The sequence below is a fragment of the Apus apus genome, chromosome 13 (genome assembly GCF_020740795.1).
Source record: "Apus apus isolate bApuApu2 chromosome 13, bApuApu2.pri.cur, whole genome shotgun sequence".
Taxonomy (NCBI): Eukaryota; Metazoa; Chordata; class Aves; order Apodiformes; family Apodidae; genus Apus; species Apus apus.
The window spans coordinates 2,707,884-2,732,205 of NC_067294.1; the positions used below are offsets into that span (position 1 = coordinate 2,707,884).

At 42.0% G+C, this 24,322-nt stretch overlaps 2 protein-coding genes across 2 annotated transcripts in view; one reads left to right on the plus strand and one right to left on the minus strand.

Moving 5' to 3' along the window:
• Positions 1-2,145: 2,145 nt before the first annotated feature.
• PPP2CA (protein phosphatase 2 catalytic subunit alpha) lies at positions 2,146-18,149 on the minus strand. Its single transcript, XM_051630971.1, has 7 exons — positions 17,855-18,149; positions 6,116-6,325; positions 5,477-5,650; positions 5,196-5,285; positions 4,621-4,782; positions 3,772-3,890; positions 2,146-2,959 (listed from the first exon to the last, which is right to left on the minus strand). The coding sequence occupies exons 1-7, from the start codon at positions 17,954-17,956 to the stop codon at positions 2,887-2,889; spliced, it is 930 nt and encodes a 309-aa protein (XP_051486931.1). The 5' UTR covers positions 17,957-18,149; the 3' UTR covers positions 2,146-2,886.
• A 135-nt stretch (positions 18,150-18,284) lies between these two features.
• Positions 18,285-24,322, plus strand: part of UBE2B (ubiquitin conjugating enzyme E2 B) — a 32,732-nt gene continuing 26,694 nt past the window's right edge. The window contains exon 1 of the mRNA XM_051631058.1: positions 18,285-18,620. The gene's annotated coding sequence lies outside the window, so the exon portion shown is untranslated. The remainder of the gene's footprint in view (positions 18,621-24,322) is intronic.

Below are 24,322 nucleotides of genomic sequence, written 5' to 3' on the forward strand. Positions count from 1 at the left end.
AAATGGAGGGCAGGATGGGAACAGGCAGGGGCAAAATCCTGGCAAATATATACACTTCAAATCTACCTCCTATTTCCTTTCAAAAACAAAATTGCCATCTGTTTTCCTGTGTAGGAGTGTAATTTAGTCTCCTGTTGACTTAACGACTCCTTAGCTCAGAACAGGCCTCCATCCATATGTGAAGGCTGTCTACTGCAGTCTGATCCCCAGTTCAGATCAATGGCCAAGTGCCAGGACACCATGCAGTGTGAGATAAGGAAAACGCTGTATGGAAAGCTCAAAAGCCTCCCACATCTGTCCAACAACAGGATTCTACTGATTTTATCAAAATTCTGAGAAACAGAAGTAAAAAGGGGAAGTTTTTGGAGTGGTTTGTAGAGAAGTGTCAAGTTCCATTCATGACTGCCTTCTGACAAGTCACATCCCAGTGCCAGCCCTTCTCTAACCACTGGGTTTAACTATCCTGCTTAAAACAGTATCATTGTATTACCACAATATGGGATTTCCAGCTAGTCCTGCTTCACATTCCCTAGAATTTACCAGTCTTTAGAGTGAAGAAGGGAACACCAACCATGATCACCAAAGCAAACAAAAACCCTAATTATGCTCCCTTCTCCACAGCCAGTGTCCACCACAGTTAGAAGGAAGTTTTGCTCAGGTGAACTTTAAGCAACCAATTACCAATAAATCAGACAATAATAATTTATACTTGAAGTTGTCCTTCTCCTCTTGAATCTTCCAAACATGCTGGTGGCCAATCTCCATCACAGCAACTTCTTTTTGTTCCCAATCTGTTATTCTCAATGTAATCTTCAAAGGGCCTGTCCCAGCTTAATTACAGGGGTAAAGTGCAAAACCTGGAGTGACTGTCAACATTTTCCATTGACTTTACTAACACTTTGTGTACAGAAACTGAACAAATGAACTGGCTGCTCCACTCCTGAGCAGATGAGTCACAAATACCAGGGAAAGCAGAAAATAGGGCAAAGTCATTACTCTTGAAGGAATGGTGTCAGTTAAGTCACCAGGTTCTAGCTACAAAAACATTTACAGAGAACGGCAAGCAGAAGGAATTTCAAGTGAACCACTCTCTAAAGCAAAGTGTGTTGTTTTTTTTAACAGCAATCAAAGCAAAAGCTCCTGGTATACTAAAATTAAGACACTTCAGATGCATTATTTTTAGTATGCACTTTTTTTCATAGGAGATCAAACTGCAGAAGATTGAGCACTCTCCAGAAACCATTTGGAACTCAACCTGCAAGACAAAACTGCGTTTTTGCTAAAGAAAAGAGCAACTACTTAAGCTTTTCAGAAAAGGGATGAAGTAATGCTTGGTTCTTTGCAAGTTGGAGAATTCAGTGGTTTCCAGCAGAAAAGCAAGGAAGCCCCAAAGTGTGTGTCTAGGACTGGGCCTCCAGGTAAGTTGGACATGGGCAAAATTTCTGTACTCTCCCTTAGAGGCAAGCAGAGTAACCCAAAAAAAAGTCACAATCCTCAGTGTTGCTGAAAAGTCTATGTTGTGTCTGAGGAACTGAAAGTCTCTTAAACAATATGAATATTAAGAGCCCTGAATTAAAACAACAGCCAGGTAAGTGTTTTTAAGATATGCCCATTAAATTTCAAGCACAAGCCTTATGAAAGCATAAAATCTGAACTTCTATTTTGCACAAAACAATAAAAATCAGGACTCAAATTCTGAAGCAGATCAGTAGAAAGGAACCATTGGAAGAGAAGTTCACATAAACCACATACCACTGTTTTTCAGAAGGGAAGCTTGGGCAATACACATAGTACTACATTTCAAGTTATTTCCTTTAATATTTAGAAAACTGGTTTTATTCTTGGTTTTTCAGAAAATTATTTTAAGTATTAGCACCTACATTGTAAATAACTTGGATTTACACTTGGAAAAAAAAAAAAAGCCATGCTCAATCCATTAAGGTCTCTTGGATTCTTCCATTTTTGAACAGAGCACCGAGAGGAAAGGAGCTACATATCAGTACCAGGCAGCTCTGTTCTCAGCTGCACAACATCCATGGCCAGGTAGCTGCCTGGGACAGAACTCTAAAGGTCAGGGGTTTCCAGCACACTCCAATCACCTCTGTTTTAGTTATTTAAGATTTCTATGCAAGTTTGTAATACCCATCCAGCTACACATTAGTTTATTAAACCACAGTTGACCTGAGATGCAATTAGAATTTGACATTTTTCCATACTTAGTTCACAAGTTTATTATGAAAAACACTGCAGCTCTGTCCTGCAGTAACATTGTTTTACAGAAAAAAACAGTTCTGTTCAAAGTAATTCACTATCCTTGGACAATTACAAGGGACAATATGGTAGGGCAAGGAGTGGAAGAGGGCACTGAGTGCAGACAAAAAAAAAAATCAATACAATTAAATTAAACAGTATTCCCTGAAAATAAAACAAACAAACAGTTTCAGAACAAATATGAGGCCTTGGTACTTAGTTTAAAAATGTTCTTTAAGCTTCAATGATTGTTTGCTGCTACCCTTATCTACAGTCATGCTGAATAAAGCTATAGCTAAATGGAAAGTTAAATGTATTCACGAGGTGTTAATGTCTACATCTTATTATTTGCAGTCTCTCAGAGAAAGCAAAAGTAACTACAAATAGCGCTATGCCAGAAACTGGGTTCTTGACCAACAATGTTGCTTCAGCATGCAATGAACTGGGTCATTCTAAAGTGGTCACAGTTGTTGACGACAAGAGGCTTTGTATTTGAATATGGCACGTCTTTTGGTCCATGTGAAAACAAGTTTGAATGTTAAATATTTTCTGACACTTTGGAGTTACTGTTGCTCTTCCCGTGTTCCTTAGGTCAACATATGGTTCATGGCAATACTGTACAGGTCTAAAAGCTCTTTACAGGAAGTAGTCTGGGGTGCGACGGGTCACATGCGGTTCACCTCTGCGCGGCGCTGGATCGAACTGCAAACTGAAGAGCACAGGCATCAGTGACACCACAGGAGCTCCCCTTACAGCCAGGTATGTTTTAGACATGAAACACAGTCACAGGTAAGTTGCTTCCTTCTTTTTTTTTTTTTCCAGTCAATTACAACTTCTTCCACTCGTGAGCAACCTGCTCTAGTGGGAAGTGTCCCTGCATTACGCAGGGGGCTGGATCTACATGATGTTTAAGGTCCCTTCCAACCCAAACCAGTCTGGGATTCTATTGTATGTATTTATAATCCAAATACCTCAGACTCCTCTTACTACTAAGGACTGGGCAGAAATTAATCTTAGCTTTAAGTCCCAGAGATTGGCCAAACACTAGTATGCATTTAGAAAGTTCAAGTCTACAGTAATTATCAAAGGGAGTAATTTACACAATGCTTTTGTCTTGTTTACTAGTAAAGCTGCTGTTGAAGCAGTTCATTAGAAGTATCATTTAAAAAGCAGACATTCTAACTTCTGAAGGATTCAAAGATTCCAGAAGTCTCTTGCCCAAGACTGACAGGAGAGCATAACCTCAGATGTGACAGAGTACTATCTCATACCTCTGGAGTGTTTCATTAAACTCCAGTTACACAAAACAGAAACGAGGAGTCTCACTTTAATCTGAGACAAGATGTCAACAACTGTTCCAGATACTTGACTCCAAGACTTTAGATGCAACAGTTCCATATTCACTTCACCTCCCAAAAACATGTAGAGAAAAACCATACCTTAACAGAACAACTAAGTGTTACATAGTGCTAAAGCAACGATCTTAAAACCATGGGCAATATAATTTTAAATCATACTTACAAGGAGTATTTTAGAGTATCATCAAGTTCCATAATTGCAGCCTGGTTGCCACAACGGTAACAATAATTTGGAGCACTGAAAATGGTTACTACATTCCGATCATGGCACCAGTTGTACCCCTGGAGAGGGGAAAAAAACAAATGACAGCCCAATTAATCTGTTGTACTCCATCCAACCATCTGACTACTACACTGAATTTTTAACACACAAAATCCTAGGTGGCATTTGTAGCATCATTTTAAATAAGATCAGGGCTACATCAGTGTCTTCTCAAGAGAAAAGGGATAAAAAGAAATTTTAGCCTTCCCATCTTGCTTCTAAGAAGCATGAGCTAAACTATTTAAAAAAAAAAAAAATCACCAAGAATTCTCCACTACCTCAATGTTAAAAAAATTAAAAGAGCAGTTCTGAAATACACAGTGTGTTCTGAAACTTTAGCTGTGATCACTAAAACCAGAATCCAGACATACACTTAAAAGTCTTAACTGTCATGGATACCTAAAGACACATCCAAGGTAAAAAGGACAAATACATCTTTTTTCAAGGCAGAGGCATTTGTGCGTATTTTCTTATCATGGGACTCAGCGTTTATATTTTAAGAACCTTTTTATCCATACAGAAATGCAACAACACACTTACTGCAAAGTCTGTTTTGGGACATTACTGTAAATTTTTCAGAAAAAAAGGCCAAAATAAAGGTTACTCCAATGTCAAACTGAGAAGCTCCTTCAGTAGTGCATGAATACTGTCAAAATAGAGCTTCTGGAAGACTCTGAGCTGGATATCCACATGTGACACAGGCTGTGCAGTAGTAACACACTGAGGACCCTACCAGGCTGTCCTGCTTACCTCCATTACCAACTGATGAGCTCTTGAAACCAATGTAAGGCCATTAGCATGGTTAAAGGTTTCTGAAATATCCTGCCCAAATGTATAACCTGCACCTCGAGGAGAAATTCCCCAGCCACCACGATCATCTGGATCTGACCATAGTAAGTCACACATTGGACCCTGTAAGAGATTTTGAAGAGATTTCAGAAATTGAGTGTTAAGAAACCTAGACACACGTCCTGCACAACTTGTTGCAGCATCTCTTTAAGACCTAAATAAAACCCATGACCAACTACAACAGCCAGTGCAGCTGGAAGTCCTGTCAAAAAGTTAATATTCATAGCAATAGTCCTCTCCTCTGAGCCCATTAAGTGGTGATACCTGCTGAGACTCCAGGAACACTAAAACATCTCTTACTTTGGACAAGAACACGCTCCTTAGTTTTCCTTAAAACAGGCCCAGCAACCTAGTACAGAAGGGCCCTTTTATATTGCCAAGTTGTTTTGAATTTCATTTTCAACCTGTATCCAGCTACCCAACATAAGCTGAGTCATGAAGCCCACCACGAGTTCAGGAAATGTTTTTTTCAGTACCTCATGGGGAACTTCCTGCAAGCGATCAAGTGCTCTGATGTGATCCAGTGTATCTATCGATGGGGAGAGGCCACCATGTAGACAGAAAATCTGGAAGAGTTAAGATATATGAAGTTTATCTCATGCATTTGTATTAATTATATCAGTGCAATTACAATTACTTGGTATAAATTATTAGGAGAAAAATGGCAAGAGATTCCTCTAAAGTTAAGAGCTGACAGAATACAGTGTTAATCGCTCTTACAACTAGTAATATTTAACTTAGTCAAATTGCAACATACCTGGCCATCCACCAAGGCAGTTAGAGGCAGGTAATCAAAAAGGTCTGTAAAGTATTTCCAAACATTTGCATTTCCGTATTTTCTTAAACATTCATCATAGAAACCATATACTTGTGTGATTTGCCTGCTTTCATGGTTCCCTCGAAGAATTGTGATACGTTCACGGTAACGGACCTAAACAGAACAGTTTCTGTTAGAGACATCAAAATGTGCGTGTCTTCCCAAAAACCAGAACTGCACCCCTCAACCCCATCATATGTCAATAAAGCAATCAAAACCAAACCCCTTATAAGATAAGGATTCAATTATAACCTTTGTTGAGCTGCCAAATGCTTTCGAGATGATTTCCAAATTTTACTCATTGTTGCAGTGGACTTTACTACACCTGTGCACTAAGCTGATCTCTCCAAGCAAATTCTTATAAAAAATAAAAATGCAGCACTCACTTTAGAAAAAGTTACCCAGGACTGCACCTGAAAGTTAGTATTTTTTCAGAAGTATCTCAGAAAACTAAGACAGCCAACATTTCAGGTTTGAATCTACCAAAACAATCCAGTACCATTCATAACAGATATTAAGTGTAGCCAGGATAATAATTATACATGTTTTATATAGAGTTGTACAGCAGAGAAGTGTTACCTTAAGAGCTACAAGCAATGTGACTGTTTCAACTGAATAATAGCCTCTGTCAACATAGTCCCCCATAAACAAATAATTTGTGTCTGGTGATTTGCCTCCAATTCTGAAAAGTTCCATGAGGTCGTGAAATTGTCCGTGGACATCTCCACAGACTGTGACAGGACATCGCACTTCTTGTACATTAGATTCTTTTGTCAGAATTTCTTTAGCCTACAAAACAAACAAAAAAACCCACATAAATTGTTAGTTTTCCTGGAACAGTCATTTTATTCAAAATATGCTCTACCACTTCCAGCTCTCTCCTACTTGCCTTTGTCATCAACTCTTGTCCCTTCCTTGTCTGAGGCACTTGGCATAAGACTATCTTTAAATAAAGACAAAATTTGCTTTATACAATTCTGTATTAGCATCAGAAATTGGTTTTGGTGTCTACTTCTCTCAATGAGGAGGGCATTTTAATATTAATTCCCAGCCTAGGAAAAAACCAAACACCTCAGACTTTTTAGAACAATATTTCCATGAAGTATTGATCACCACTGCTGGAACTGAAGAAGTTCACAAAGATTTGCAAAAAGTAGAAGTGAGAATGGAACTAACATCCAGTGATATCAGTAATTGCAAAGTAGGTAGATTACCTGCAAAAACTTTTTGAACAAGTTTTGTGCTTAAGCACAGACAAATAACACCGAGTTGCATCTTTATAAACCAAAGCAGAGAAACAGATCTCTGTCCTAGTAATTTTTTTCCCCACAAAATTGGTTTAAAAGTTGCAGGCAGAAGCAATTTGTATGAAGAAGCAGAAGCTGAATGTAGCACCAGAAAGGTAATTTTTAAATAATGCAAAAATTCCTTAATCATCCTATCACGCTGCCAGTTGTTAGTTTGTTCTCAAAACAGTCACCAAACACATGCCACAATAATTCTCTAAATCAAGAGGGTATTAGGAATATAAATAGTAACAAGTTAACATCTACTTTCTATTATTTCTATGCCTTTCAAGCACAAATGCTCCTATTCAAAAAGGATCATGTTTTTACCTCATAACAGACTGACAAGAGAACACACACAAACTATATTCTATTTTAAAACCCAAGATGTCCATAGGACTTGCAGAAACAGAACCAAACACCACCTGTGCACAGGCCACACTGAAATTAAAATATTCTAGTGTAAGAGAAAGATGGAAAAGCAATACCACAATCATTTTAGGGTCACTCTCCTTAACCTTCTCAAACTTAACCTGACAACCACAGCAGCATACTGACTGGGGGCCTCTGATAAGCAAAGAAGTATTTTGAGACACTAGGAGAAAAAAAAAAAAAAAAATCACCATTATTTGAAGAACATTAGATTTTAAGAAGTTAAGAAAGAAACATTTGAAGTTAAAATCCAGACAGTGTTTTAAATATTGGGTATTGACATAAGCCAAGCTATTAAGAACATGCTGCTGTGCCCAAGTTTCCACCCTATTCCTGAAGCCATTAGCTGGACAGTGACTTACACCCCTGACAGTCATCTCTGCACACTGTCCAGGCTCACCACCACTGTCACCACTTCAAACAAGAAATACACAAAAATCAACATTTCATTCAACACTGGAAAGCAATGCAAAAATGCAGCCATGGTTAAGCACCTGAACAGCACAGAGCTTTAGATATGACCGAATAAGCAACTCACTCTGCAGACATATTTACACCAAAAGTCAATCTCATATGACAGTTTCCACTCGTGCTGTGCCTAGTACTAAAGATAGGTCATTGCTGGCTTGTGGTAGAGTCTAAAAGTGCAGATTTATTTTAAGATAGCCTGACTTAAGTTCATTTTAATGCAGTGACTCTCACCGGATGTTTTGAAGGTGTTTTAACAGCTTGACCCTCTTCTAATACTCTGTTACATTCAGAAGCATTAGCCCTCTTAATTCTCCTTTTGACAGAGAACATTACAGATACTTATAGGGCTTCAATATATGTATATAAAACCTCTTTAATTAGAAAACTTTCCACTGCCATGTTTTCTTTACGTGCTGGAAGCACTGCACAAGGAATGCAGCATTCATTTTTCATCAAAGGGATGCAACATCTATGCTGACCAAGATTAAAATGGCAGTCGCTGCTTCCTCGTTTTTTTGCAATATTAAAATCACTCAGATACGCACACGAGCAAAGACATAGATAAGTCAGACAGCTACTCTGATGGAAAAAGACTGTTCCAGGTCAACTTGCTAAAAAGAAATCGCTATTTAAATCCTGCAGGAGGAACGCTGGTGCAGGGATTTCCTTATTTCCACATTCTGAAGTACTGCCTCATGAACTGCTTAGCCCATTTACACTCTTATCATGTCCCACAGCATTGACAGGGGCATGTCCTGAAGTGCCAAAGCAGTACATGTGCCTCTACAGAAGGGCTTCAGCAGAGCGGAGAGTGGGGAAAAAATAACACCCTGAAAACAAGGCACCAACAAGCGGCTTAGCAGCCATACCTCACATTTCCACATTAAATTAGCTCCATTAAAAGAGCAAAGCAAAAAACCTCCATCCTCCCAACTCCTCCTTCTTGAGCTTCCCACCAGCAGCTCTCCCACATTTCCTCATGGCAAGGATGTAGCGGAGCATTTCAGCAGCCTTCAATAGAGTGCTCCTTGGTGAAACCACCCGATGTGGAGAGACACACAGGTGATTCCCTGTACTTCAAAAACCCCATGACCGATTGCCAAGAAGGGTAATAGTGCAACACCTTTGCAGCATTTTGAAACATCCAGGTTTCATTGCCTATCACTAGAATAAACAGTTGCACAATTCTGAAACTGTTCTCTTGAACACATATTAGTGCTTCAGTCTTTTTTCAGTTCTTAACAATTCTTAAGACACCCTGAACTTCCATAGATCTCTTCAAACCTCAGAAGTGCCCATCACCACAGAAAGTTTACCTTGCGATGATTCTATGATTGAATGTCCCCAGCATATTACCTTGCAATTACAAGACTAAGTATTTTTCAACCCTTCATACTCCAATTTCAAATTGAAGTACAAATACATACAGATTAAGACTGAAAATAACTCATTCTATCAAACTGATAAATGCTAGTTTTACAGCTGATCATCAACAAAGTCCAATGCAGAAAAAACTTGCAGCTGTAAGAGAAGAGTTGCACAAGAAGAGCAGTAAGAACTATGTAAACTGCTGCCATAAACAACAATTGCCAAGGTGAAAAGTCACGTATTTTCCTTAGAGCAGTCTCCAAGTTCTAACAATAAGCACGTATCAAATACACTTCAGCTTAGTCATACTGACTGGAATTTTTTCCTACCTGATATCTGAAACATTGGCTTACTCAGCGTTTCACTGCAAAGAGACAACTTGTACAATACCTAAACATCCAAAAGACAACAAGAATAAAACCAACACTGGTTTAAACACACAAGAAAACAACAACTTTTTCACTTTATTGTAAAGCAAGTAGTACTGCATAAAAATAGAATAGAGTATTTAAGAACTAAAACATTCCTGGATTGCTGCACATCTTTTAAATGGCCAAAGGAACAGTCAAACACTGTTTTGCTGCCTTTCTTTACAAAGCACATCTTTTATGCAAAACACTGCTCTTAAAATACAAATGTTATCTTCATTGTTTTAAGGCAATGCAAGATCCGAATGTAAACTCTGCGTTTTATAATGAACAATCAGGGATAAGAATTTTTTTAACTGCACAACCATTAAAGCTACTGTCATATAATTTTCAGATCTTCACAACGTTAGTTGTATGTATGCAGAAGCATCTATTTCCCTTGTTCCCTGCATGTATTTTTACCTTACATGCCACAGATTAAGGCTCAGAGTCAAAGGCCATAAAGGTTATCCACCATCCATTCTCTTTCTCAAGTCTATGCTGAAGACAAGCCAGACTCCCTCACGAGCAGAGAATATCATCAGCTTGGCCTCACAGAATTCATTCCAGTGGTCCATTTCTGAAAAATCCTCTGAATTCATCTGTACCCAAATTCCTCCACTTTTCCAGAACACACCAGTTATTTCTCAAGGACTACTAGACTTCTTAGATCCATACACACTTGCAGGGGCTCTGACAGCTCAAACCAAATATCTACCCTGAAGAACTCAGGGGCACAAAGGAGAAAGAAAAAGAAAGAAAGGAAAAAAAAAAAAAGAAAAAGCTGTAAACATTACTGTGGCTTTTTAGAATTGCAGTACAATGCTTGATCCAGCTGCACAGCCATGAACCAGTGCTGCAAAGCACTTATCAACAGATTAGCACTAGCTCAGTAAAGGAAATACAACCATTATTTTAATTAGACAACATAGCTCCAAAGTCATGGTTGCAGATGGTAACGTGTCATTCTTGGCAGACCAGAACTCACACCTGCAACCCACCAGGCTGTCTAGTAAAGTGTGTTGAGAAGCATCCACTGTAACCAAGTAAAAAGATGTATCTGTAGTTACCATTAAGCCATTTTTTAAGAGATCGAAGAGTTCAACCACACCCATAATTTCCTGTCATCAAGCTGCACAGGATGTGACTAAAGACACAATGATCAGCTAATTGGGATGAATACTGGTTTTAGCTGGCCAAACATCGTGGCCTGGAAGAGATTCCAGTTCCAAGCAAATTCATCCATTACAGTCAGCAAGTCTTCTGCAGAGTGCAGCATTTGTTTCCTTCAATACAGGCGTTCCCCCCCACCCCGTACTTCCAGAGAAAAGAGAACATATTTAGACAAAGATGGGCTCACCATTTTTGGAGCAAAAGGTGTTTTCATTCACTGTCTGACAACTTAAACAAAACTAGATAAATGAGGCCTCCGACATCATCACCCTTCTGTGAAGATCAGCAGCAGTTGTGTTACATATGACACTAATGGCAAACAGATTCATGCTGAACTTCAAAATCCACTAAGGAGTTCAATGTAAATGTGTAAGCAAGAATAAAAATAAAATTCAAAGCTCCTCACTGACATTTAATTATTTAGTATTCCAGAGTGAGTAAAAACAGGGTTAACCATCCACATGGAAAAAAAACACAGGAGCTTCTCTGCCCAGGACTGAAACAGAGGATCCCCAATCTGCTTTCTCTCTGGTTGTGTGACTACTGCCTATGCCTCCGTTTCTCATCTCTTTCACTGGCAGCAGTACTGAAAGTTTAGAACTCTGAGAAGGAAAACAAAACATGCCTGGTCAAAGAGTCACAGTGCAGCTCCTGAGCACACCTGTCTCACGGTGTGGTCACTACACATTTGTAGACCTTAATTTTCTTGGGCTAGGGCAAATGCAACTAACAAATGCACACATTAGTTTTGTTTTAATTCAAAGCACATGAAAGTTTAGTAGCTTATGTATCAATGACCATTTCTCAGTGAGCAAGAATAGGCAATTAACTAACCAAAAAAGCATAACATTTGGTTAGAAGAGAGACTAGTTAATCACAAGATCAATCCTAATGCCAGCACTGCATCTAAGATTACATGAGGCAACCACCTTCCTTTATCCTCTGTAAATTCTAGAAGGTCTACAAGAAAGTGTGCATGGTGTGGACTTTTGCCAAGTAACCCCCCCCCATTCCTCTGTACTACAAAGGAATGACTGACAGCATTCGCAGCCTTGATAGTCCCCTCAACACTGCTATTTCGAAAAATCATTATTAGCAGCCTTACCTGCTCAGCATTACTGAAAGGACTGCTCTTTCCCTCAGGGGCAGGCTTTGGAGAAGGAAAGGGGAACTGCATTTAAGTATTAGTAGCTGACAAGACCAAATGGAAAACGAGGATAGGAAGGGGGTCCTCTGAAAGAACTCAATGTCATTATTTTGCTTCATATGAAAGATCTTGGTGTCTTTAACTTGGAATTAAAAGAAAAACAATGTTTAGAAAAATCTTTAAAAAAATATAGGAGGTGAAATGGCTCAAGAAATCCAGATGCTTTCTCTACATGGAAGTTCCAAGAAACACAAGCAACAATAGCAATGCATGAAGCTGACCAGTTAGAAACAGTCTGCAATCCCCTCTGCAGAAGCAAGCTGAATTGCTTTTGTATCACTCAAGTTGTGAAAACAAAGAAATAGGCTAAAGCTCTTGCCAAACTAATTGTGCCTGGTACATGAAGATGGACTTGCAGATGGAACTCAGAAGGTTTTTGACCCCTTTGCTCAAACAACTCCAACCACAGTTGGGCACAGGGATGTCATGAGGTGCAGGCAGGATGACAGGAGGCTGAGGCAGGCATGTGTCTAACTCAAGAAATGCACCTCAAAACCAACCAGCAAGCATGTGACACCTGCATTACAAGGTATTTTTTTTATATACCCAGCAGCAATATTGGAGACCTGACTATAAGCAGTTGAGCTCCAGCATTTCTTTAGCCAGAAATAAAACTGTGCTTCCAGCTTAACACAATGCCTAAAGAAAAAGAACCAAGGGTAACAACTGTGTTCCTGAATACAGGTGCAATGTTTAAGGGTCCCTAGGTGACAAGGGAATTTGAATCCCTGCTCCCTTGAGTCCCTTTGCACAGCCTTGGGTCCGAGGCCAGATCCAGCCAGACAGGGTAGGTTTCTACACTGCTGAAGGCAGCCTGGGTGACTAACTGGAAATGGCAAGGGAGCAACCTCAGAGCAGCACTGTCATTAGATCCCAGGAGGCAACAGCCTCACCACAGGTAGATTTGGAAGAGGACATCAATCCATGTCCTAAGCCTTAAATTAGTAGAACGCAGGTAGGAACTCACACTGACTTATTTCTGTTATCTTAAGCTATGCCCAAAGTAACTTCTAAAAGAACACAAAAAGATCTTTCACTCCAATTTGATCAAAACTAATTTGTAATTAAAAACAAAAAATCCCACACCAGCATTTGACTTTATAGAATTTCCTAGAATTGAAAAAAATTAGAAAGCTGCTGGTGCTACAAGAATTGGTACATAGAAGACTAAACTCTTACAGGCACATCAAAGTGTTATAATCAGGACTAGGTGAGAAGGCTGGTGAGGTTGACACTTCAACTGCCTTTTGTATCAACGAATAATTTCCATTTTATACTACCAGCAATTAAAAAAAAAAAAGAGAATAAAGGATCGTTTTTGTTCAACTGTTCCAGAATAATCAAAACCACAGTTATTAACATGTCACAAAAAGCTTTTCACAGTACACCTGTAACTCTTCAGAGATGGAAGGTACAACTATATGCACCCATCATCAATGGCTTAATCTCTGGGTATGTTCAACAAAGCAGCAGCAAAAAAGCCCTTAATCTTACCTATCTCCCACAGTCCCTCCTCCAGCCATCCAAGGGCTCCCTTGTTAGTGAATCTAGAAGCCAATGCAGTAGCAAGGAGGAACTGAAATGCTGTCTTCCAGACCCCTGTTTTCTTCTGCCAGGGGTAGGGGTGGAGGGACACAGAGCTTGTCCAATACACAGCTCACCCCATGGAAACTCTCACTAGCTGGAAATTCTGTTGGGGCAGGGCTTTTGGTTGATTTACAGCATGTCTGAAGAATAGTTATATGCGATGGTTACATGTAAAGATACCGGAAGAGAAGAGCTAGCTCATGGAAAAGCCCTTACAAACATGGCTGGAAACAGTTCAGAACATTCACTTCTGGGCAAAAATAATCAGCTAAGGTAACTCCCCAACAGCAGAGGAGGCAGAATGGAACCAGAACCTCTCTCTTTCTTAAAAAAAGCAGGGCAGACATCTCTGGGCAGTATCAGCTTAAAACACAAGAGTGAGATCCACAAAACTTGCCCATTCTATGCGTTAGAGGAACTGAACTTTGATTGCAGGGGGTGTATTCTGACCCAAAGACAGCCTCATCAGTAGCATACTGCCCTCCCTGAACTGCTTTGTTCACAGACAACAGTCAATAAACAGTTCAGTGTTACAGGACAAACACTGCTGACACATGGCAGTGTCTATACACTGTACATTTTAACCACTTCTTCAAAATTTACACTTATCAAATCCTCAGGCAAAGCACGCACAACCAGTCGCACATCAACGTAACAGAATACATAACACCTATTGAGCCTAGAACAGCTTCACTGCCACTCAGAGGTTCATTTTTTTTTCAATCTTCCGTGAAAGTATTATGTATTATTCATGGTTACAAATTATTCCTAGACTTAGAAGACATTTCTGCCCAGTTACCACCATCATCCAGGTAACCGGGCACAATGTGATGCTCTAACAAAGTAACTGGGACGTATGAATGGTCACACTTAATTACCATTTTTGTAAATACCCGTCGTGTTCTTTAGATACCAATACTGAAACACATGAGAGCCCTTAGGCTTATTCTTATTAGACAGGCACCAGTCTGCACAAATGGAGTCCCAGCAGATCAAGAAATACCAGTCAGGAATATCATCCAATCAAATAGTCTTATTGGGGAAAAGCCCTTGCAAATACTTATTTATTTCAAATAGCCCTGGCTACAACTCAACGTGGTGAAGAGTGACAGTTTCTACCTATGAGGGTCTTTATCTGACCTTTGGGACAATAGCTATATTTGACATTGTCCGTAGCACGTTAAGCTATTTATGGAAAAACACAACCTTTGGGTGTGATTATACCTGCAAAACTACTGAAGACAATCAAAATATGAAGCACAACCTGGAGAAGTTTCTGAGTCAGTGCTGTAAGCATGGAACCACCTTCGAGCAAATGCTGTCCCTCTGCAGGAGAGCACAGAATTACACAAACACCCCACTTCCACATACTTCCCACCTGAGGGGACAAACTGATGGAAAACCCAGGACTTCAAGGGCCTACTTCCAATTCCTTACATCAGCAACCATGTAGAAATTTAACTACTCTTAGCAGGAAGTCCCAGTAAATCCACGTGTAGTTATCAGCAACAAACCACCTCCATGTAACATAAAAGGCCCTGTGTCCGTATCCTGCAAAATGCTGACCAAAAACAGAGAGAGGGAGGGAATTTCAGCTCAAGCACAGGATCAGGCTACCCAGAAAAACACAACCTTCAGTCTGGAGCTGGCTTATCACCACCCAACTTGAGGCAACATGAAGTTGCTGCTAAATGGTACTTTTCAGGTAGACTTCTCATCTCAAAACACAGCTGTTAGACACACAACTTTCTGTGACCTTTCCTTTTATCTGCCATTATTTTGGTGACAAGAATTATGCTTTTTTTTTCCCAGAAATAGACCTCATTTCCATTCTTAATTGGAAAAAATGAAAATGTTGTCTTGCACAACAATGATGACTGGGACTACAGTATCTTCTGTAAGGAATTTCTAACCGTGTGCCTACCCTTTACCTATCAAAAACCCACAGTAAATTTGAAGGTTTTTGTTCCTCATGCTCCTGCAAGTTACCATACAACCTCACCAAACACACCTGTATTCAGGACCCCGTACTAGTGTCAGTTTATAAAAGATGGCAAATGGAATACTCCCCTCTCCAACAAAGCAGTACAAGAAAGAAGCTGGACTGCTGCCTCACTAAAGACACACAGGCAGTGACATTGCCACTTGTGCAACACAATTTTAAATACACAAACCGTATCAAATGGTAACCATTTCAAGTTGCTAGAATACTAGTCTCAAGTTGCTAGAATACTAGTCTCAAGTTGCTAGAATACTAGTCTCAAGTTGCTAGAATACTAGTCTCAAGTTGCTAGAATACTAGTCTCAAGTTGCTAGAATACTAGTCTCAAGTTGCTAGAATACTAGTCTCAAGTTGCTAGAATACTAGTCTCAAGTTGCTAGAATACTAGTCTCAAGTTGCTAGAATACTAGTCTCAAGTTGCTAGAATACTAGTCTCAAGTTGCTAGAATACTAGTCTCAAGTTGCTAGAATACTAGTCTCAAGTTGCTAGAATACTAGTCTCAAGTTGCTAGAATACTAGTCTCAAGTTGCTAGAATACTAGTCTCAAGTTGCTAGAATACTAGTCTCAAGTTGCTAGAATACTAGTCTCAAGTTGCTAGAATACTAGTCTCAAGTTGCTAGAATACTAGTCTCAAGTTGCTAGAATACTAGTCTCAAGTTGCTAGAATACTAGTCTCAAGTTGCTAGAATACTAGTCTCAAGTTGCTAGAATACTAGTCTCAAGTTGCTAGAATACTAGTCTCAAGTTGCTAGAATACTAGTCTCAAGTTGCTAGAATACTAGTCTCAAGTTGCTAGAATACTAGTCTCAAGTTGCTAGAATACTAGTCTCAAGTTGCTAGAATACTAGTCTCAAGTTGCTAGAATACTAGTCTCAAGTTGCTAGAATACTAGTCTCAAGTTGCTAGAATACTAGTCTCAAGTTGCTAGAATACTAGTCTCAAGTTGCTAGAATACTAGTCTCAAGTTGCTAGAATACTAGTCTCAAGTTGCTAGAATACTAGTCTCAAGTTGCTAGAATACTAGTCAAGAAAAATTTGGACTCCACCAAGAACCTACCTAGCCAAAAACCACTGCAAGTTCTTTAGTAAGTTCATAGACAGTCCTCTGGAAACAATCTGCTTCCAAAAACAACATGCTGTGTGAAGGCACAATGCCAAATTGAAAATACTCTAATTACTTCTCATGGCAGGTACACAGCCTTCTTTAGAACCCAGTACATTAATAACTTCACATATTCCTTAATTTCTAGTTCCCAAACAGCCCACAAATATTACGTCCTTCTGTCTAGAAATGCAAGAATACATAAAATCTTCCATAACAAAAAATCCTGCTCAGGTATTAAGTTTCATCCAGAATTAGAATCCTATTGGAAAATACAGCTGAATGCTATGAGAACAATTTTTTTCCTTGAGTTCCCAAAAGGCAACCTATGCCGAGCTGATTTTAAGACCTTTCAAAACTATAAATGCCCCAGTCAACACAGCCCTTTGACACCCAAGTCTCAACATTTTCAATCCATCACCATAAAAATAAATGGCTATACAGGATCTCAACCGTCTATTCTATGAAGTTCTTGAAACCCAGAATATTATGCAGAGAAACCGAAGTCCCCGAGCTAACCTACCCTTCAATTAGCAATAAATGCGTCTGTGCTTATTTATGTCATGAAGAAACAAATAAATCAAAGCCATTACATTCAAACAGCAGCTCTTTACCCCGTGTAATTTTCAACCGATTACCGTGAGATTTTCATTGCAACAACTTACACTTTGGGGGCTGCTTTAAAACGTGAACCGTGATTCACTCGCGACCCCCCAGACCCGGCGGCGGACACGGCTCCCCCGCCCAGCCGAGCCCGCCCGGGGAGCGGGGCAGCCCCGAGGGCAGGGCCGGGCCGGGCCGGCCGGGCTCCCCCCGGGATGGCGGCCGCACTCGGGGGTCTCTCCCGAGAATCCCGGCAGCGGCGCCATTTTAGGAGGCGATGCGAAGGCGGGAGGCGGAGCCAGGCGCCCAGCGCAGGGACAGGGGCGCGGGCCCGCCCGGCTCCCCGGCCCGCTACCCGCCAGCCAGCCCCGCCGGGCCGCCCCAGGGCCCCGCCGAGCCGCCCCAGGGCCCCGCCGGGCCGCCCCAGGGCCCCGCCGGGCCGCCCCAGGGCCCCGCCGGGCCGCCCCAGGGCCCCGCCGGGCCGCCCCAGGGCCCCGCCGGGCCGCCCCAGGGCCCCGCCGGGCCGCCCCAGGGCCCCGCTCCGCCGGCTCTTCCCGCGTCCCGCCCGCAGGCCCGGCCGGGAGGCACCTCCCCCGCCCGGCAGCCCCCGGCTCCCCGGCCTTCCCGCCGAGCGGCCGCCCGGCCCCGGTCCCCGCCGCCTCCCCGCGGCCCCCTCACCTTCTCGCAGAGGCTCTTCACCTGCCCCTCGGAGAGCTGCTTGCACTCGTTGAGCTGCTCCACCCACTGGTCGAGCTCCTTGGTGAAGACCTTCTCCTCCATCCCGCTCGCCCCCTCCTCACCGGCTGCTGCCGCACCACCTCGGAGGCCCCTGCGATCCGCGCTCCCAACGGCGGCGGCCGCGGCAGGACGAGACGGGGGTGGGAGGGCCCGGAGCGCTGGGGTGCGGCGGCCGCCGGGCGCCCTGCTCTGCTGCAGCCCAGCCCGCGCCTCCGCACACCCGTAATGGCCGCCGCGCCTGACGTCACCGCCCCGGCTGCCGCGGGGGGAGGCGCGGGGGGGGCTGCCGCGGGCGGGGGCTGCGCGTGCGCGGCGGGGCGGGGCCGCGCCTGCGCCTTGGGGGCTCGAGCGCGCGCGGCGGGGCGGTCGTGCGGTCAGTCAGGCGGTCGGTGGCTCGGTCGGTCGGTCGGTGGGTCGGTAAGGGGCTTGGCCGCCCGCCCGCCCGGTGAGGCAGCTGGCCCGGCCCGCCTCGCTCGCCCGGCGGTGCTCCGAGGCGCCGGGGCCGGCCTGGCCAGGTGCTGCCGCCTCCTGAGGGGAGCGCGGCGGGGCGGCCCGGCCCGTCCGCCGCTCCCCTGCGGGCCCAGCGGTGCTTGTAACCCCTCCGCCCGGTTTCGCCGTGGTTCTGCTTCTCCCTGTCCCGCGCACTGTTGCCGCGTCCCTCCGGGAACACGGAATCGGAGGGCACTTGATAGTGTTGCATTCTTAGGTATAAATTTTTTTCAGTTCAAGCATGAGCGTTAAGTATTATCTTGTACTACCACGTAGTGCTTCGATTAAAAAGGCTGTATTGACTTTTCTTTAAAACAATGTATACTCAGAGAGTTCTTGGGGTTTGCTACCAGCTTCCAGGAGAGTGTTGTCAGCTGTTGGAGTAAATGAAGCTTTCAGCAAAGTGCAGGCACCTGGTGGTGAATCGCGGCTACCTTGGTGTACTTAGACACTTGCTTTCTACCTGAAGGAAAATATGTTAGTAGGATAAGGACAAGTAAGATGGAATAGAAAGGAATTAAAGAAACACATATCTGTGATCTGTAATAGTTTACGTCTGTTATGGCAATTTGCATCTTAAATTGTAGAGGTATCAGACAATGCAAGATTTCCCTTAAATAGCCCTCAGAAGAAGACATGCAATGATTATTAAGAAAATATTTTTTTTTTCAGTTAAAATCTGGACAAAATATACCCTGTTGGCATTATCCAGCCTACAAGGACTTTTGTTAGTTAATAAGTGTTCATTGTTTCAGGGTTTGCCTAATGCAGAGTCTAAACTGTTAAATTCTTTGCCTGCTATTGAAGGAAATTAACTACACAGTGAGCAAGGGGAAAAGAATGTTTGCTTTCACAGGTCAGTCTCGGTTTCTTGGTGTCATACTGTCCTGGTAGACATCACTTTGTTTGAATGACCTAACTCAGGTGTTTTGTTCTTCTTCCAGAATGCATTTGTGCTTTTTACATGTTTCCATCTTCAGGTGTTCTTAGTTTTGTGCTTTAAGTTACAGCAGGAAAAGTGTTACTGATTGAAAATAATTTACTTTGTGGCACATCTTCCTTAATACTTCCAAAAGAATCTTGAACACACAAACGCAAAGAACATGAAGCAGTAACAAGCTCTTGTGTAATTTGCCAAGCTAAAGTTTGTTTTCTCTAGTAACTGTTGACCTTCTGACACAGTAAGATGTTTTGAGACCAACTTTAGCTCTTTGTTTTCCCTACAGATAGTGAAATTCTTGGTGAAACTTGAGTAGATTACATCTTTGAACTCCTCAAGGGGTCCGTCTTACGGTTAATTATGCTTTTGTCTACTAAATTTTTTTAATTACTGTTATTTTTTGCTTATTTTCCACATTTGGAAAAATCTGGACCTACAATTTTGCTTCTGTGCCTCAGTCTCAAGAGAGATGAGTGCTTCAGTGACTGTGGTTGAGAACGCAGTGTTCTCTGCTCATGGATGGTGGTCACTTGAGGCAGGCAGGAAGGTGGCAGTGGTGACAGTCCTCTCTCAACATTATACCTCCTCTGTTGCCAGCAAAAATGAGTGTTCAAAAAAATCTGCTCTACTTGAAAAAGTGACTGTGTTGCCCAGTGCCAGCTATGTTTCTGGAGTAGGAAATACTGAGTGAGAGCTGAAATAAAACCTTTTCAGCAGCAGGAAGCTACTAACCTGACTTATTTGCTTATGAAAATACAAGTGAAGTCCTGTGATGTTTGATCTGATCGGAAAGCACAGCTAGTGTGGGTTGGACAGGGCTCCCTACAGATTGCAGTAAAAAGCTGCTGCTGCCTTTAGAACAAAGGTGGTGGTTCCTAAACCCCCCTGTTGGTTCAGAGGAGCATCGTGTTAAGGTGCTTGCCTAAGAAGCAAACCCTTCTTGTTCGAAAAGACTCAGTCTCAGCTCTTTAGTGCCAGGACAAACTCCACTTGGGAAGGGGTAGGTGATTCAGCACTCGCTGCTTGCAGCTAACTCTGTGCCATTGACTAGGAGAGAATTCAGGATTCAGTTATCCTGACACTCACAGAGGGGGAGAAATACTGGTTTATGTCTCCATCCCAAACATTAGCTCTGTACTTTATCCTCATATTGTTTTGAATAGTCTCTGTGTGGATCAGAAGTCGGATCTCATACCTCCCTCTAACTATAATCAATAGATACAGAATCACGATCGCTTTTCTTAGATAGTTATCTGAGCCTTCAAAGGAGAACGAAATAATAAAATAATACCTTGTGTGTTGTGTACGTTGAGGGTGTCAGTATGTCAGATATACAGCAAGATTAAACTGTCAATTGTGAGATGGCAGTGATACTACTTGGTATTTAGGTTGTGAGTATCTGCCAGGCTTTTGTGTGCGTGGTTTGTAACTACGGAGATCAACCGGGTGTGGCTGCCGTGGTGAGTCAGGGGTTGTCCACACTGCTGTACCCGACCCTAGCACTTGTGCCAGTGACAGGTGTTTCAGCTGTACAGCATTCCTTAACAAGGAATTTCTTAACTAGTCAAGCTGCGTGCACTTAGGTTTACACACATTCAGTTGATAGGTTCTTCAGCTCTTTTGCAAAACCACCTGTAGTGTCAACGAACACTGTAACAGTCTGAAGTGGATCTCATGGATGTGTGATTGCAGTTGCAATGGTCTTGCCAGCTGCTGCAGTAACAGCAACATTTCAATTGTACTGGAATGTAGTCGGTGTTTAAGCTAAGCAGATTTATATTGCTGGGTGTCATACATCTGTGGATGTGGTGTTGATTAAGCAGTGTAGACTAAGTCGCATGTATATTAGTTTTTTTTAACACCTCTGTCTGAATATTTTTCTGACTAAATTACCTGTCAATGCATGTCTGAAGTGTCTGTTGCTATGGTGTTTTAATATTAAATGCAGAACTGAAAGGCTATGCAATGTTGTAATAATGAGTTGCCACCTTTTGATGTAGCGTTGCTGTCTTTGATTAACACTTCTTCTTTTGTAAACAAAAAGTACAGACACTGGTACTTCATTGTGGAAGTCAACTGCCTCTCTGGGGAAAGGGACTTCTGCTCAGATAAAGTCAGAAGTGTACATCATGTCATCTCTCACATCTTCAGATACTCCCCACTTGCTGGAACTAAATATTGAATGTTTTGTGTCTTAATAGTCCCATGAAGTCACATAAACCTTGTAATTTTTAGCAGAACAATTGCAAAAGATGGGAACTAGAAGAGAGGCTCTTTATCTCAGATATTTGTGTTACAACAGCACAAACAAATACTATTTCTCTATATTTGACTCATTCCAGAGTCCAGAGAGGGCATGACAAAGTCGTGATGCCCATTATATCAGTAATGCCCCTATCAACAGAGGCCTACTCACTTTAAAGGTTCAATTAAATGGCTTCTGTAAAGGGTGGAATCTCATTAGTAATCATCTCTCATGCCACAAAACGTATTACTTAAAATTTGCCTGTTCATAGTTCACTCTGGTTGTGTAGAGGAAGCAGAAGCTACAGGCTTCTTGAAAGAAGCTACAGAGTAACTCTGAAAACCACATATTCAAATCACTGGTTACAGATATTCCCTAGTCAAGAATCTTTTACAAGGAAAAAAAAAAAAAGCTCTCATTCAAAAACATTAGGTTTGTGATCTTTTGCAACTGTTCTATGTCCTCCTCTCTCCCCAGGAGTACGGCACTGAGCTCTGCTCTCTGCCTGGGCCTCCAGCCTGGTCTGTCTCCTGGCTGGGTGGACAGGAGCTCTGGTGGAGCAGGCACCTCACTGTGCCCCTCAGCACAAGGCTGCGTTCCCCCTCAGTGCTGGAAATGCTACGTACCCTCTCACAGCTCTTCATTTTTAGAGCACATAACAAATCCAGCCCCCGCCAGGACAAATACTCTCACTGTCACGGCCAGATGGACAAATACATGATTTCAACCCCGATGAGGAAACAGTAAATTTAACTAACTTGCCAAACATGACAGAAGGGGTAGAGTCAAGAAGTAGAGACCCCAGTTCAATAGATCCTTGGGCACATTCCTTCCTTCTCAACAAATAATGTAAAGGTCTGTGAAATGCCCTGCTGAGTTGGTGCTGGGAGGCTTTAGGCTTGCTGACTGCTGTGGAGCTCCCATCAGCATAGCTCATGTTACAAGTGCTTTCTTTGGAAAAGCTCTCCTATTGTTCAGTCTTTTCCATAAGCTACATTTAAGCAGACAACAGATTATTAATACATACAAGCAGTTGTCATGGAGATAATATGATCCAGGGTGGGTTGTTTTTTAATAAATGTGACAAACTTGGCACCTCCTACATGCCTTGTAGTCTATTCCTATTAAATGTTTCCTGCGTTAGGCATGGGCTAGATATATATCTTTGCTTTTTGTGCCAGTACACTACAGAGAAACCACTGTTTCTGTTTTTCAGATGTTTGGCTTTAGGAATGTGGAAAATGTAGAACTTGTAAGAGGTGATTTTTTTATTTTTTTTTTTCCCCAAGTTGCAACATCTTAGTAAGGGGCTGCACTGCTCACTTCTGATGAATCCCAAGCGCAAGGTGTCAGGTGAATTATGGCTAGAACTCCTTCAGGATATATTTTCTTTCCTTGCTGCATATTTTTCTTGCAAAATGCAGTAATTAATACAAAAGAAGGCAGCTGGCTAATGTAGCTGGGGAGGCGTCAGGGCCATGATGAGGATCATTTTCCTTGGAATGAGACTGCAATCCTATTAAAAGCCTATAAATCCAGGAGGATCAAGAGCCGTACCTGCAGACTTAAGGATATTAAGGCTGAGCTCTCTGAGGCATTTTGCCCTTGTTTGTCATAATATTTCTGCTCTCTAACTGTGCCCTTGCGAAGTGCTGAGACAATGGAGAGGTGGAGAGTGCAGTTCAGCCAAGAAGTAGGACTCACCTTTTCTCTGTGCTTCTTTTTCTTATCTTGTACTGGAGATCAGGCAATCCCTAAATGATGTAGCCATTCTGTAGCCTATTTATTTGAGAATGAAGGAGATTCTCTGCATATTACAGCTATTGCATTTTTTTTTCCCAGATATTTACCCTTCAGTTAATACTACAGAGTTACTGTCATAATGACCTTCATCTTGGCCAAGCAACTGGAGATTTAAGCTGTAGAAAGACTGCAAAAAAGGGTTGCAGCAAGAAAATGTGAGGTGTTCCTCCCTCACTTTCCTGCCAGGTAAAATGTGTGTTTCCTTCATACCACTGCCAGTATCTTCTAGTGAAGGAAGCAGGAGCCCAGCTGGATACCTGTGACTTCTAGAAGCATGTTAGTATAATATCCAAGTGGTTTTGGAGATGTCCCAGATGTCTTGCATAGCAAAACAGGTACACAGCACCTGCTAAAGATGCCTTGGCTGAGCTGCTGCCATGCCATCCAGCTCAGCAGCAGCTCTCAAGCTCATTTCCAAGCTGTGCTGTGTCCTGGCTGCTGCTTAAGTGCTTTCTCTGAATAGAAAGACTGGGGAGGGAAAATGTCTTTTGAAATCTATTTGCGTATGTGCTGAAGGACAAAGGAGAATCATGATCTATTCAGTGCACTGGCACATTTATTCTTAGACCATGATTTCTCTTCTCTGTGGTTGAGAAGTGTATTATTAGTAATAGCTAGTTACAAATAATAACCTGACCTTATTTTTAACCTAGTACTGAATCAGATTTCATTGTAATAGGTGGACTCACTGCTGTGCTTAGCTCTTTGAATATTATCATTCAGAATTTCAGTGCCTTCCATCTTAGGTGTTAAAAATAGGTGGCAAGTTGGATAATTATTATTGTTCCAAATCTCATTTGCAGCCTTACATAACAGTATTCTCAACAAAAGCCTTATTTTAAGGGTGGAGTGGAAGAACATGCTGTAGCAACCTGAAATTATTGGCATTACTGTAGCTGGGTTGTACAGAGCCTAGATAAAACCTCCTCTT